General features: G+C 43.6%; 1 protein-coding gene across 1 annotated transcript in view; it reads left to right on the top strand.

The window, feature by feature from the left end:
* The window catches only part of LOC129817051 (chromobox protein homolog hpl-1-like), a 97174-nt gene extending 88292 nt beyond the window's left edge, over positions 1–8882 (top strand). Inside the window, exon 3 of the mRNA XM_055872036.1 lies at positions 8782–8882. Coding sequence (XP_055728011.1) covers positions 8782–8882 — 101 coding nt within the window. The remainder of the gene's footprint in view (positions 1–8781) is intronic.
* The last annotated feature ends 4011 nt before the right edge of the window (positions 8883–12893 follow it).

Genomic DNA, 12893 nt, shown 5'->3' with positions numbered 1-12893 from the left:
AAATAGCTCAGTGACTTTCAACATGGCACTGACATAGGATGCCACCTTTCCAACAAGTCAGTTTGTCAGTTTCTTCCCTGCTTAAGCTGCCCCGGTCAACTGCAGGTTCTGCTATTGTAAAGTGGAAACGTCTAGGAGCCACAACGGCTCAGCCGTGAAGTGGTAGGCCACACAAGCTCACACAACGGGACCACTGAGTGCTGAAGCCCGTAGCTTATAAAAATTGTGCTGATTTAGGATCAGTTTAGCCTTTTAGATCATAATGGATAGATGAGATGGACAGGGGAGAACCTGATCCTAGATCAGTAATCCTACTCTTTGAAGCTTGGTATTGTTACGTTCCCCAGTTTCTGTGTTGTATTTGAGTGTGTGTGTTTCAGGAGATGGCTTCCTGGAAGCCTCCCCAACCAGCTGATTGGTCGACCCCAGGCTAATGGATGATTGGAGCTGACTCCGCCCCCTCGTCAAGAAGCAGCTGACTCTAATCACCATTGCCACCAGAAGATATAAAAGCCAGTGTTCTGTTCAGAAGAAAAGAGAGAAATGATTGGAGGTTAGAGGGAGATTGAATATTTTGGAGAAAAGATTAGAGGGAGATTGAATGTTTTGGAGAAATCATTAGAAAGAGTTCTGTGTTTGTTGCTTTGTCAAAGCTTCTTTAGTGGCCTGAGTTAGTTTACTCAGTTTTGTTGGAAAGTGTTTGTGAAATTGTTAATAATTATTCTGTTTCATTTGTTCCTGAAGGGGAAGGCACTTAGGGAGTGCTTAGGCAAGAGGCCCGAGGGCATACATATACCCGTAGTATATTCAATGTCTAGGCACACTAGGTAAGACCTGGGCGGACCACCCCCTGTATTTTGGTTAGGGCACCAGGTGGTGCTAAGTTAGGTAAGTTAAGTGGGTAGGCAGGTTAGATAGGAGAGGGGGAGCTTTGATATTTACTTTCTTTCCTTTGGTTCCGTCCAGCCCCTTTTCCCCATATTACCGTGTAGGAAATAAATCCTAGTAACGGTAAATTCTGCCTTTGTCGTCCTTTCTCGCACCTACGGTCCATACCTCTTTCGCTTCACGGAGAGTTGAGTTGCAGCAGGGAGTTGCGTTCCCTCTTTATAGAGGCGTGTGTAACAGGTATGCACACATGACCCCTGATGTGACATTGTGAAATTATGTAAGTAAATAAGCCTTGTCAGAGCCAGAACAATCCATAGTGCAGGAGCCTCTCCTGTTTCTGTGGCGTTAGCCAGCTTGATGTACAAGTACACCCCCTGGACAGGACGCTAGTATGGCACAGGGCTTACACCCAATCGATCTCCTTAATGCTGAGTGCCAAGCAGAGGCATCAGGTCCCATTTATTTTTGTTTTTAGAGGTTCAAACCCTCAACCTTCCAATCTCAGGACGGACACTTTAACAAGGCCTTTGAGCTTAGCACTGAGCAAGGCAAGGCTACTGAGTTGTGCCATGATGACAGGAGTGTTATTTCCTACTAGTACGCCAGTCTAAAGAAAGCTATTTCAATGTTTTCCCTCAATACCGTAAGTGAGGTAGATGCTTAAATTAGTAGCGGAGTTACTACCAACCACAATCACTGACATACTTTGAAAACGACATCCGATTGAACCGAGCCCTCTCTGAAGAGTAGGGATTGGCTAAAGTGGAACAAAGGAGGAGGGGATGAGGTATGGAGGGAGGGATAAAGGGAATGATAGAATGATAGAGGAATGGAGGGTTGGAGGGACAAAAGAGGAGAATGGAGGGATGTAGGGACGGTTGGAGCAAAAAACACAAGCATTTCGCTGCACCTGCGATAAAATCTGCATATCTGTGTATACGACCAATAAACTTTGATATGGATTTGGGATGGAGGGATTGGGGGATGGGCGAAATGAAGGGAAGGTTGGAGGAATGGAGGGAGAGAGGGATGGATGGAGGGACAGATCAGACACAACAGTATCCTATGGTCGGTGAAATATTTACTTGCCCTGGATTCATATCTAATGAATTTAAAAAAAGAAAAATGCCTCTTTTGACAGTTATGTAAGTGGAATCCTGTTGAATATTTAATATGCTATGGTGTTCTGAACTCACCACTTGCACTGACACACAAAGTACCCAGCTATCACATAACGTTCTGAGAACCATATGTTTCTTAGAGCTTGGTGAGACCATTGTTGTCCTATAGTTATTTACCATACAACCATCCCACATCTTTCTGGGAATGGTGCAGGATAAGTGCTTGGCATTGTAACTTTCTCAGCACATTTAAGGAACTTAAAAGATCAAACATGGTTAGATTTAATGTACATTTTGATGATGTTCTAGGAATGCTCTCCAACTGGTTGACATTGGGAATGTTCTACGAAACAGTTCATAGAATGTTAACAACGTTCTTCTGTGGGAATTTCAGTACTTTCCTACATGTTTCCTCATGGTTCTATTTAAAGTCATATTCTCAAACTGTTCCGAAAATAATAACTGTAATAAAACTTTCCATAAAAACCACAAGACAACTTTAGTAACATTCAGAGAATGTTCTAAGAATGTTATTTAAAAACGTATACATTCTGTTATCAGCATCAACAAAACTCCCTCTATGGGTGTGTTAGTTAATTCAATCTGTAGTGCCAGAGTGTGCTCAGTGCGCACTCTGGGCGTTCAGAAATTCAGAGCGTTGTCAGATTGTATGTTCGTAAATTCAGAGCGTTTCACTCTTGGAGCGTTCAGAGAGCACACTGGAAGCCCTGGCCGAGGAGTAGAGTTGATCTGAGCATTCTGACCTCACAACGGCAGTCAAGCACCCAAGATAACTGGCTAACGTTGGCTAGCTTGCTAGCTACTTCAAGAAACAAATGGGAGAACACCTCAATCTGACCATTTTACTCACCCTAGCAGAGCTGGTTAGGCTGTTTTCATGTCATCCAGAGCGTTGGTGACTGTAACTGTGCTGTTGGCAACAATTGAATTAATATTTTTTTGCAGAAGTTTACTGACAATCGGCCATATTCAACAGGTGTTGAGCATTCATGAATTCATCAGTTATTCTGTGCTCTGGCACACTCAGACGAGAGTGCTCTGAAATCGGAGTAGGTAGCCAGAGCGAATTTACGAACGCCTCCTACACTCAATCTTGCGCCTGAGTAGCGCAGCGGTCTAAGGCACTGCATCTCAGTGCAAGAGGTGTCACTACAGTCCCTGGTTCGAATCCAGGCTGTATTACATCTGGCCGTGATTGGGAGTCCCATAGGGAGATGCACAATTGGCCCAGCGTCGTCCGGGTTTGGCCAGGTTAGGCTGTCATTGTAAATAAGAACAGACTTGCCTAACTAAAGAAAGGTAAAGTGGACTAATTCCATGGATAGAGAACAGATGATTATAGGTTTGAACCTCACTGATGCCATGTCACAATAAAAAATACATGTGCTTACATTATTAACGCCTAAGGAAATGAATTTCCATGTGTCATATTTGTGCTTGAGTTAAAAACAAGTTCCTGCAAACTAAGCTAGCAGTCTTACTGAAACATTCAGTGAAAGTTCTAAGGAAGTTTTTCAAAAAGATCCAAATAACCTGTAATATCCATTCTCAGAGCGTCAATAAAACCAACCAGGAAAGCTTTCAGGGAGCCATAATAAAACATTCTCAGAGCCTCCCTGTAACCTAAACATTTTCAGTTCTGTTCTCAGAATGTTTAAAAAAGATTCCTTTTTCGTACCGGTCAGGAAACATGTGGCTTTGTTCACAGAACCAAAGGAAACCAAAAATGTACGTTCCCACAACTTCGAAGGAATCAAATGTGCTAGCTGGGTAGTCTTTTCTTCATATGAGCTCATCTCACCCATTCTGTCCAATGATCACATTATTATTGTTAGTTCAAGACAATGAGTCCTCAGTTTACCTACAGTAACGCTTGACACATATATAAATAACTTAATCCTCACCACCGTCATCATCATCAGAACTAGTACAATTTAGTGTGAGGAGGATAGCAGGCTTTTTGATACTTTTTAAAATCCAGACATTGAAATCATAGCATTTCGTCCTTCAATGACCTTCATCAGAATTACCACAGTTTTACCAGACTAAAACTTAACAATTTTACACAGCACTGGCCCTCCCTGCTAGAGTTAAGAACAGAGAACACAGAGCACAGCTGGTCTTTGGCATTCCAGGAGAGGATTGAGGTATGTAAGGCCTTACAGGAGCATGTAGTGAAATATCTTTCTCAATCCATCGTCATCTGAATACTAAAACACATTCTCTATTATGTGTAATTGCACATTTTCCAGCTAAATAAGGGACTTGATCAAACCCCAACACCATTTTGTTAAGCTAATTGCAAAATGCACAATTTTAAAAACCCTCGCCTTGAAACTTTACAAAGGGAAATGGCTGAGTGCATCTTCTTCCTTGTCTCCCCACAAAGTACAGCTAATTAGAATGGAACGTAAACACAAAGACTGTCATTTGAAACGGCGAGTCGTTTAAGTGTACACGTCAAGCGAGCTAAATAAGATTCTACCTTGGTACACGATTTGATTCAGAGGTAATTACAGTAACATGTGAACAAACAAAGAGTCCAAAATATATTGATATAAATATCATATAATATATAATATAAATATATAAAGAGTCCAAAGTATTGTCCAAAATAACACCCTATTGCCTAAATATAAAGAGAATAGGGTGCCATTTTGGCCATGGGTAGAGTGTAACGAATCAGCTGGGTGAAGAATGGATCTGGATGGTCTAGAGGATACACAGAAAGGATCGCCAGTTCCTCTATTCTCCTGTAAGTAAGATTCCACTAAGGAGTCAAGAGACTTGGTGGGTTTTTAGGTTGTGTTAAATAAAAGTAGCCTAAATTAGCTTCTTAGTCATGATTCTGATTCCCGCTTTTGTAGCTTAGCTAAAATATAAGACCCTGGTGGTGTCCCAAATGGCACCCTATTCTCTATGTAGTGCACTACTTCACTACATAGGGAATAGGGTGCTTTTAGGGCACAGACACAGCATTACAGAGAGCTAAATCTAGATAAGGCTTAAAGGAGCAATCTGGGATTGATACATCCATTTATGGACTTTCAAATAAATTATACAGTATATAGCCATTGATTCTTGAAGAATATAACTTAAAAATGCATCATGAGCTTAGTTCAACTGTCATAACCCATCCAAATCCCCAAAATCTTCTTGTTTTACTCAATTGTTTGTAGCTCAAATTCTTACTAAAAAAAGTGAGCCTTTCTTGTTGTTTGAATCCCAGATTCCCCCTTTGACCCAGCTTCAGCTTGCCTTTGACAGGTCTTCAACAATCTAATGATACAATTTACACTGCAACTGAACTTGATAGTGATATTGATGGTGAGTGTAGAAGAAAGATGGTGGTCCGTGTGGCTCAGCTGATAAGAGTGTGTGTGTGTGTGTGTGTGTGTGTGTGTGTGTGTGTGTGTGTGTGTGTGTGTGTTAATGATGTCAGGAAACATTAGTTGAGCTGCATATAACCTGTCAGACAACAGATGGCTGTATTGTAACAGCAGAGGAACTCAAGCATATGGCAACCCTCCCTTTGCATAGGTAAATGTGATGGAAAGTGTAACCCCATGGCAGCTGGGGAAACAGTTGTATTCAAAATGCATTCTATTTCCTTTACACTGTAATACTTAACCATAGGGCCCTGGTCAAAGGTAGCGTGCTATATATGGAGCAGAGTGCTATTTGGAACACACTAAGCTGTGCAATCATCATTGCTGAAGGAAAGCATTAAAGCTAATGGCTAGCGTCTCACAGTTAGAGGAGGTACTTACTGAGAACATAACGAGTCTTACACAGACGACAACGACAAAACCCACATGGAACATTACAGGCCGTGGAAATATACATGCTGTTGTATTCAACTGTAATTCAGGCCCGGCTGTGTGTGTGACCGGCTATCCACTAATGTGTACTCTCACACACATAGCCCTACATGCATACCACTTCCTCTTAATGTATGTTTTATGCATAATTATAATCTACCCTCTACCACACACACACACCTTATCTAGCTGCATGCCAATCAAATCTGCATGAAGCAGGGGCCATTTCAGTAGCTAGGCCCGGCAGGGCCCCACGTACATTTCCCTCTCTCCCTCCTCTCCTAGTGGGGTTGGTTGAGAATTTATTACATTCAGCATCACTCCATTAATGTAAATATAGTATTCTACATATCTAGATATCTACATATATTTCAGGATGTTGTGTATTCCTGGAAATAATCATGATGTAAACGTTACAGTTTTTAAACATGTCTTGTCCAAAAAAAGTGGTCTCTTGGCACAACTTCCCACGGGGTAAGTTGAGCCGTGGGACAGGGTAAGTTTAGCCGCGGGACAGTTGAGCCGCGGGACAGGGTAAGTTGAGCCGCGGGACAGGGTAAGTCGAGCCGTGGGGCAGGGTAAGTCGAGCCGTGGGGCAGGGTAAGTCGAGCCGCGGGACAGGGTAAGTCGAGCCGCGGGACAGGATAAGTTGAGCCGCGGGACAGGATAAGTTGAGCCGCGGGACAGGAACAGTTGAGCCGCGGCACAGGAACAGTTGAGCCGCGGGACAGGAACAGTTGAGCCGCGGGACAGGAACAGTTGAGCCGCGGGACAGGAACAGTTGAGCCGCGGGACAGGAACAGTTGAGCCGCGGGACAGGAACAGTTGAGCCGCGGGACAGGAACAGTTGAGCCGCGGGACAGGATAAGTTGAGCCGCGGGACAGGATAAGTTGAGCCGCGGGACAGAAACAGTTGAGCCGCGGGACAGGAACAGTTGAGCCGCGGGACAGGAACAGTTGAGCCGCGGGACAGGAACAGTTGAGCCGCGGGACAGGGTAAGTTTAGCCGCGGGAACAGTTGAGCCGCGGGACAGGATAAGTTCAGCCGCGGGACAGGAACAGTTGAGCCGCGGGACAGGATAAGTTGAGCCGCGGGACAGGAACAGTTGAGCCGCGGGACAGGAACAGTTGAGCCGCGGGACAGGATAAGTTGAGCCGCGGGACAGGAACAGTTGAGCCGCGGGACAGGATAAGTTGAGCCGCGGGACAGGAACAGTTGAACCGCGGGACAGGAACAGTTGAACCGCGGGACAGGATAAGTTGAGCCGCGGGACAGGATAAGTTGAGCCGCGGGACAGGGTAGGTTGAGCCGCGGGACAGGGTAAGTTGAGCCGCGGGACAGTTGAGCCGTGGGGCACGGTAAGTTGAGCCGCGGGACAGGATAAGTTGAGCTGCGGGACAGGGTAGGTTGAGCCGCGGGACAGGGTAAGTTGAGCCGCGGGAACAGTTGAGCCGTGGGGCACGGTAAGTTGAGCCGCGGGACAGGATAAGTTGAGCCGCGGGACAGGAACAGTTGAGCCGCGGGACAGGAACAGTTGAGCCGCGGGACAGGGTAAGTTGAGCCGCGGGACAGGATAAGTTGAGCCGCGGGACAGGGTAAGTTGAGCCGCCTACAAATGTCTGTATTGAATTAAATATTACTGCTATGTTTTTAAAATCATGTCTATCTATATTTCCCAAAAACAATTCAACATAATCACAACCACTTTTTTTGTCTTTAAATCATTTGAAGCAGGCTTAACACCTAACAAACATTTTGTACTTTTAACATAGGCCAGGCCCTGTTGTTAGCTCATATCCCAGCGATAACGCATTATATTACACCTGGGATGAAAACACTTCAATTTGCTCAACTTGCCATTGGCTCAACCTACCCCATGACCACTGGCTCAACTTACCCAAAGCAAACATTTTGACTCCATTTGTCCTCGCAGCTACAAGGATGCACTTTCATACTAGGTTTAGGGCCTCATATTGAAGCTTATAGAGAGACCCCAACTGATGTATGGAACAATCTTCAAATGATCTACTTTAGATAATTTAGACACAAGCATTATGAAACCTCTAACACAAGAAATGTATTTGACTTTGTGAAAATCAGTTTTTTGATCCTAACTCGCTTACCACATTTTCCATGTGGTTTCTACCTTCGCACGCTCCATGAAATGATGACCTCTTCCTAAATATTTGGTCAAATTATACATTTTGTGTCAGATTTCCTAGAAACAAGGGTGGCTCAATTTACCCCATTGGCTCAACTTAATCTCCCCTAATTAACTTAGCTCAACGTGAAAAACAAATATCAATTAGCAGATCTTATTTTCCTTTCTTGGAAAAGCAGCGGCCAAACAGAGAGCTGAGCTCTATACAGTACCTTCTCATGTCTCTTTCGAAGAAGGGGGACAGTCATAGAAATATATTTACTAGAAGAGACAACACCCCTATTCCCTATACAGTGCACTACTTTTTACCAGGGCTCTGGTGCACTATGCCATTTGGGATGGAACTCAGACTTTACCTGAACATGTTGAGACTTCTGTCACCCCATGTTGCCCCGTCTAAGTTGAACTGTAGTGAAGTGATAGACATACATGAATACCATTACAAATGTACAAACATTCCTTGAAACCTAAAGACCAATGCAGCACCAGCATATTCTCTCATACACGTCACACCATCCCTCTGAATATTCATGCCTTGTGGTATTTGTGGCTTAGTGATTTAGTAATCTCCTCCCAGCTCCAGGCAAAGTGCACAGTCATCTACATGTGGTACAGAAATACGGAAGCCCGTATGGGCTAGGTATCTGAAAGTTGCAAGACATTTTAATAACAAGTCAATCAATCAATCATGTACACACCTGGTTAGTAGTTTGTTCCAGGTCAGGGGAGACGCCTCAGCCGGCTCGTCAGGCTCCCACACCTCAGTCGACTCGTCGGGCTTCCACGCCTCAGCCGGCTTGTCCGGCTCCTATGCCTCGGCCGGCCCATCAGGCTCGCCCAAGTGGGACACAGGGTGGCGCCCCTAGAGAGGTGGGGTACTATCACGCCTTCTTCCTCTCCCCCTCTTTGGTGCTCGAGGGCGCCACTCTGCCCATCATTACACACACCTGTCACCATAGTTATGCGCATCAGCGCTTCATTGGACTCACCTAGACTCCATCACTTTATTGACTGCCTCCCCTATATCTGTCTATTCCTCAGTTACATCCTCGTGTTAGCATTAATGTCGCTATGTTTCCCTTGTCCAGACGCTGTCCGTGTTCTGTTTCATGTCAGTTATTTATTAAATATTCACTCCCTGTACTTGCTTCTCGTCTCCCAGCGTCTGTCCTTACAGAATGCTGACAAGGTACAGAATGGCAGGCAGGCTCAGGGTCAGGGCAGGCAGAATGGTCAAAACCGGGAAAACTAGAAACAGACAGAAGCAAGGGGAAAAACACTGGTAGGCTTGACGAACAAAATGAACTGGCAACAGACAAACAGAGAACACAGGTATAAATACACTGGGGATAATGGAGAAGATGGGCGACACCACTCGAGACAACTAAGGCATGGAAGCCTGACAAGCCAGCTGAGGCATCCCCGGTTCCTTGGGAGTGGCACCCGGACCCGACGTCACCAACCAAAACAATAAAACTCCCTGATGCTTCTAATATTGCTGTCAGAATTAATGTCATGATGTTTCCCTTGTCCAGACACTGTCTGTGTTTTGTTTCATGTCAGTTATTTATTAAATATTGACTCCCTGTACATGCTTCTCGTCTCCCAGCGTCTGTCCTTACACAAAACCTGCACCAGGCAGGGCCTTAAAACTTCCACATTCCACTGAAAAGGCAGAGCGCAAAATTAAAAAAATATTTTTTAGAAATATTTAACTTTCACACATTAACAAGTCCAATACAGCAAATGAAAGATAAACATCTTGTGAATCCAGTCAACATGTCCGATTTTTAAAATGTTTTACAGCGAAAACACCCCGTATATTTATCTTAGCTCACCACCAAATACAAAAAAGCACAGACATTTCTTTCACAGCACAGGTAGCTTGCAGAAAACCAACCAAACTAACCAAGAACCAACCAAACTAACCAAGAAACAGCTTCATCAGATGACAGTCTTATAACATGTTGCACAATAAATCTATGTTTTCTTCGAAAAATGTGCATATTTGAGCTATAAATCAGTTTTACATTGCAGCTACCATCACAGCTACCGTCACAAATAGCACCGAAGCAGCCAGAGTAATTATAGAGACCAACGTGGAATACCTAAATACTCATCATAAAACATTTCTGAAAATGCATGGTGTACAGCAAATGAAAGACAAGCATCTTGTGATTCCAGCCAATATTTTTTACAGTGAAAACGCAATATAGCATTACATTAGCTTACTACAATAGCCAGAAACACAAGCCATTTACCAGCAGCAAAAGTTAGCGATCGTAACAAACCAGCAAAAGATATATAATTTTTGACTAACCTTGATAAGCTTCATCAGATGACAGTCCTATAACATCAGGTTATACATACACTTATGTTTTGTTCGAAAATGTGCATATTTAGAGCTGAAATCAGTGGTTATACATTGTGCTAACGTAGCATCTTTTTCCCAGAATGTGCGGATATTTTTGTAAAACTCACCTATTCTGACCAAATAACTATTCATAAACATGACTAAAAAATACATGTTGCATAGGAAATGATAGATACACTAGTTCTTAATGCAATCGGCGTGTTAGAATTCTAAAAATAACTTCATTACGACATTCAGCTTACGTTATAGCGAGAGCGTGCCCAAAATCTGGGAGCTAACTAATAGTACACATGTTTGACAGATATATGAAATAGCATCATAAAATGGGTCCTACTTTTGATGATCTTCCATCAGAATGTTGTACAAGGGGTCCTTTGTCGGGAACAATCATTGTTTGGTTTTAGAATGGCATTTTTCCCTCTCGAATGAGCAAGCAAAACTAGCCAAGTGGCGCTAAGCTCTCCTTCTTCACCAAACGCAAAGAACGCAACACGTCTAAACTCCCGAAAAAATTTCAATAATCTAATAAAACTATATTGAAAAACATACTTTACAATGATATCTTCACATTTATCATATAAAATCAAAGCCGGAGATATAAGACGTCTATAACGATTGCTTTTCAGAAGCCAATACTGGTGACCTTTATGCGCTTCCTGAACAAACGAATTCTGTGGTCATGTCATTCCAAGCTGTCTCTTTTGACCATAGAAAGAGATTGAGACCCCATTTCACCTCTCACAGCCTATTGACATCTAGTGGAAGGCGTATGAAGTGCATGCATAGTCATAAATCTCAAGCAAAAGGATAGGGAGGCCCTGGAACAGAGCCTCGATTTGAGATATTTCACTTTCTGACAGGAAGTTTGCTGCAAAATAAGATCTGTTTTACTCACAGATATAATTCAAACTGTTTTAGAAACTTGAGAGTGTTTTCTATCCAATAGTAATAATAATATGCATATTGTACGAGCAAGAATAGAGTACGAGGCCGATCCAATAGTAATAATAATATGCATATTGTACGAGCAAGAATAGAGTACGAGGCCGTTTAAATTGGGCACGATTTTCCCCCAAAGTGTAAATAGCGCCCTCTATCCTCAACAGGTTTTAAGCTTCTCTACTGTCCGTGAGTTATTTACTCTGAAAAATTAGAACCCAACACCACAAAATCAAATCAACCTGAAGAAAAACAATAATCATGTTGGACCTCAACCCCTCTTTCCCCTAATCCACAGATGTCTACCCATATCACCTATCGCACTCCCGTGACACCCTCCTTTCCACCCAGCACATTCCACAGCCACTCTGTCTTTCTACAGAGAACCATTAACTTCTGACATAAAAAACAGTCTCTTTCACTCCTTTATATACCATGCTTCTGATCTATCATTGCACAAAGGCGGAGGTAGCGGTCCTGCTGCTGGGTTGTTGCCCTCCTACGGCCTCCTCCACGTCTCCTGATGTACTGGCCTGTCTCCTGGTAGCGCCTCCATGCTCTGGACACTACGCTGACAGACACAGCAAACCTTCTTGCCACAGCTCGCATTGATGTGCCATCCTGGATGAGCTGCACTACCTGAGCCACTTGTGTGGGTTGTAGACTCCGTCTCATGCTACCACTAGAGTGAAAGCACCACCAGCATTCAAAAGTGACCAAAACATCAGCCAGGAAGCATAGGAACTGAGAAGTGGTGTGTGGTCACCACCTGCAGAACCATTCCTTTTTTGGGAGTGTGTCTTACTAATTGCCTATAATTTCCACCTTTTGTCTATTCCATTTGCACAACAGCATGTGACATTTATTGTCAATCAATGTTGCTTCCTAAGTGGACAGTTTGATTTCACAGAAGTGTGATTGACTTGGAGTTACATTGTGTTGTTTAAGTGTTCCCTTTATTTTTTTGAGCAGTGTATATATACCTGTAGATAATACACTATTTTTTTTACATATGAAAATGGGGGATTATTCTATCCCAGACAGACCCGCCAGAATATCATTCTTCATCTTTATCTGGGTTACCATCACCTGACTGGTGACTCAGAAACAGCTCCTTCATCCAACTGGGTCTCATGGCCCAGTCCGGTGACAGCCTCTGTCTGCCTATAGGCCTGGAGTTCGGTCAATATTGCTAGTACTTCCACGTTGTTTTCAGTAAGGGCCGCTAACTAACTGGCCTCAATTCTATGCCTTTTACACCCCCTTTCCAGCACCCTATACATTTTCCTGTAGACCCCTCTTCAGCTTCTCTCTGAACATGTCAGAAGCCTCATCCTCAGCTCTCGGAGGTTCTGGGTCATGTACCGGGGTGTCTGTCCATTGTATTTTTTCCCCACCAGACTCTCCACCCCATGTATGACATGTTCTCATTTATCTCTCTAGGCAGTAGTATTTTCAGTTCTCTCAGCACATCAGAATGAAGCAAGGTTGTCAGGGGTACCACTAGTGGTTGCGGTAACCCAGCTTACTGTAGCGATCTGTCTAAGCACAGATCGAAACTGCC

The sequence above is a fragment of the Salvelinus fontinalis genome, chromosome 19, assembly GCF_029448725.1.
Source record: "Salvelinus fontinalis isolate EN_2023a chromosome 19, ASM2944872v1, whole genome shotgun sequence".
Lineage (NCBI taxonomy): Eukaryota > Metazoa > Chordata > Actinopteri > Salmoniformes > Salmonidae > Salvelinus > Salvelinus fontinalis.
Note: the sequence above shows the minus strand (reverse complement) of the source record. Positions and strands in the feature narration are given on the sequence as shown.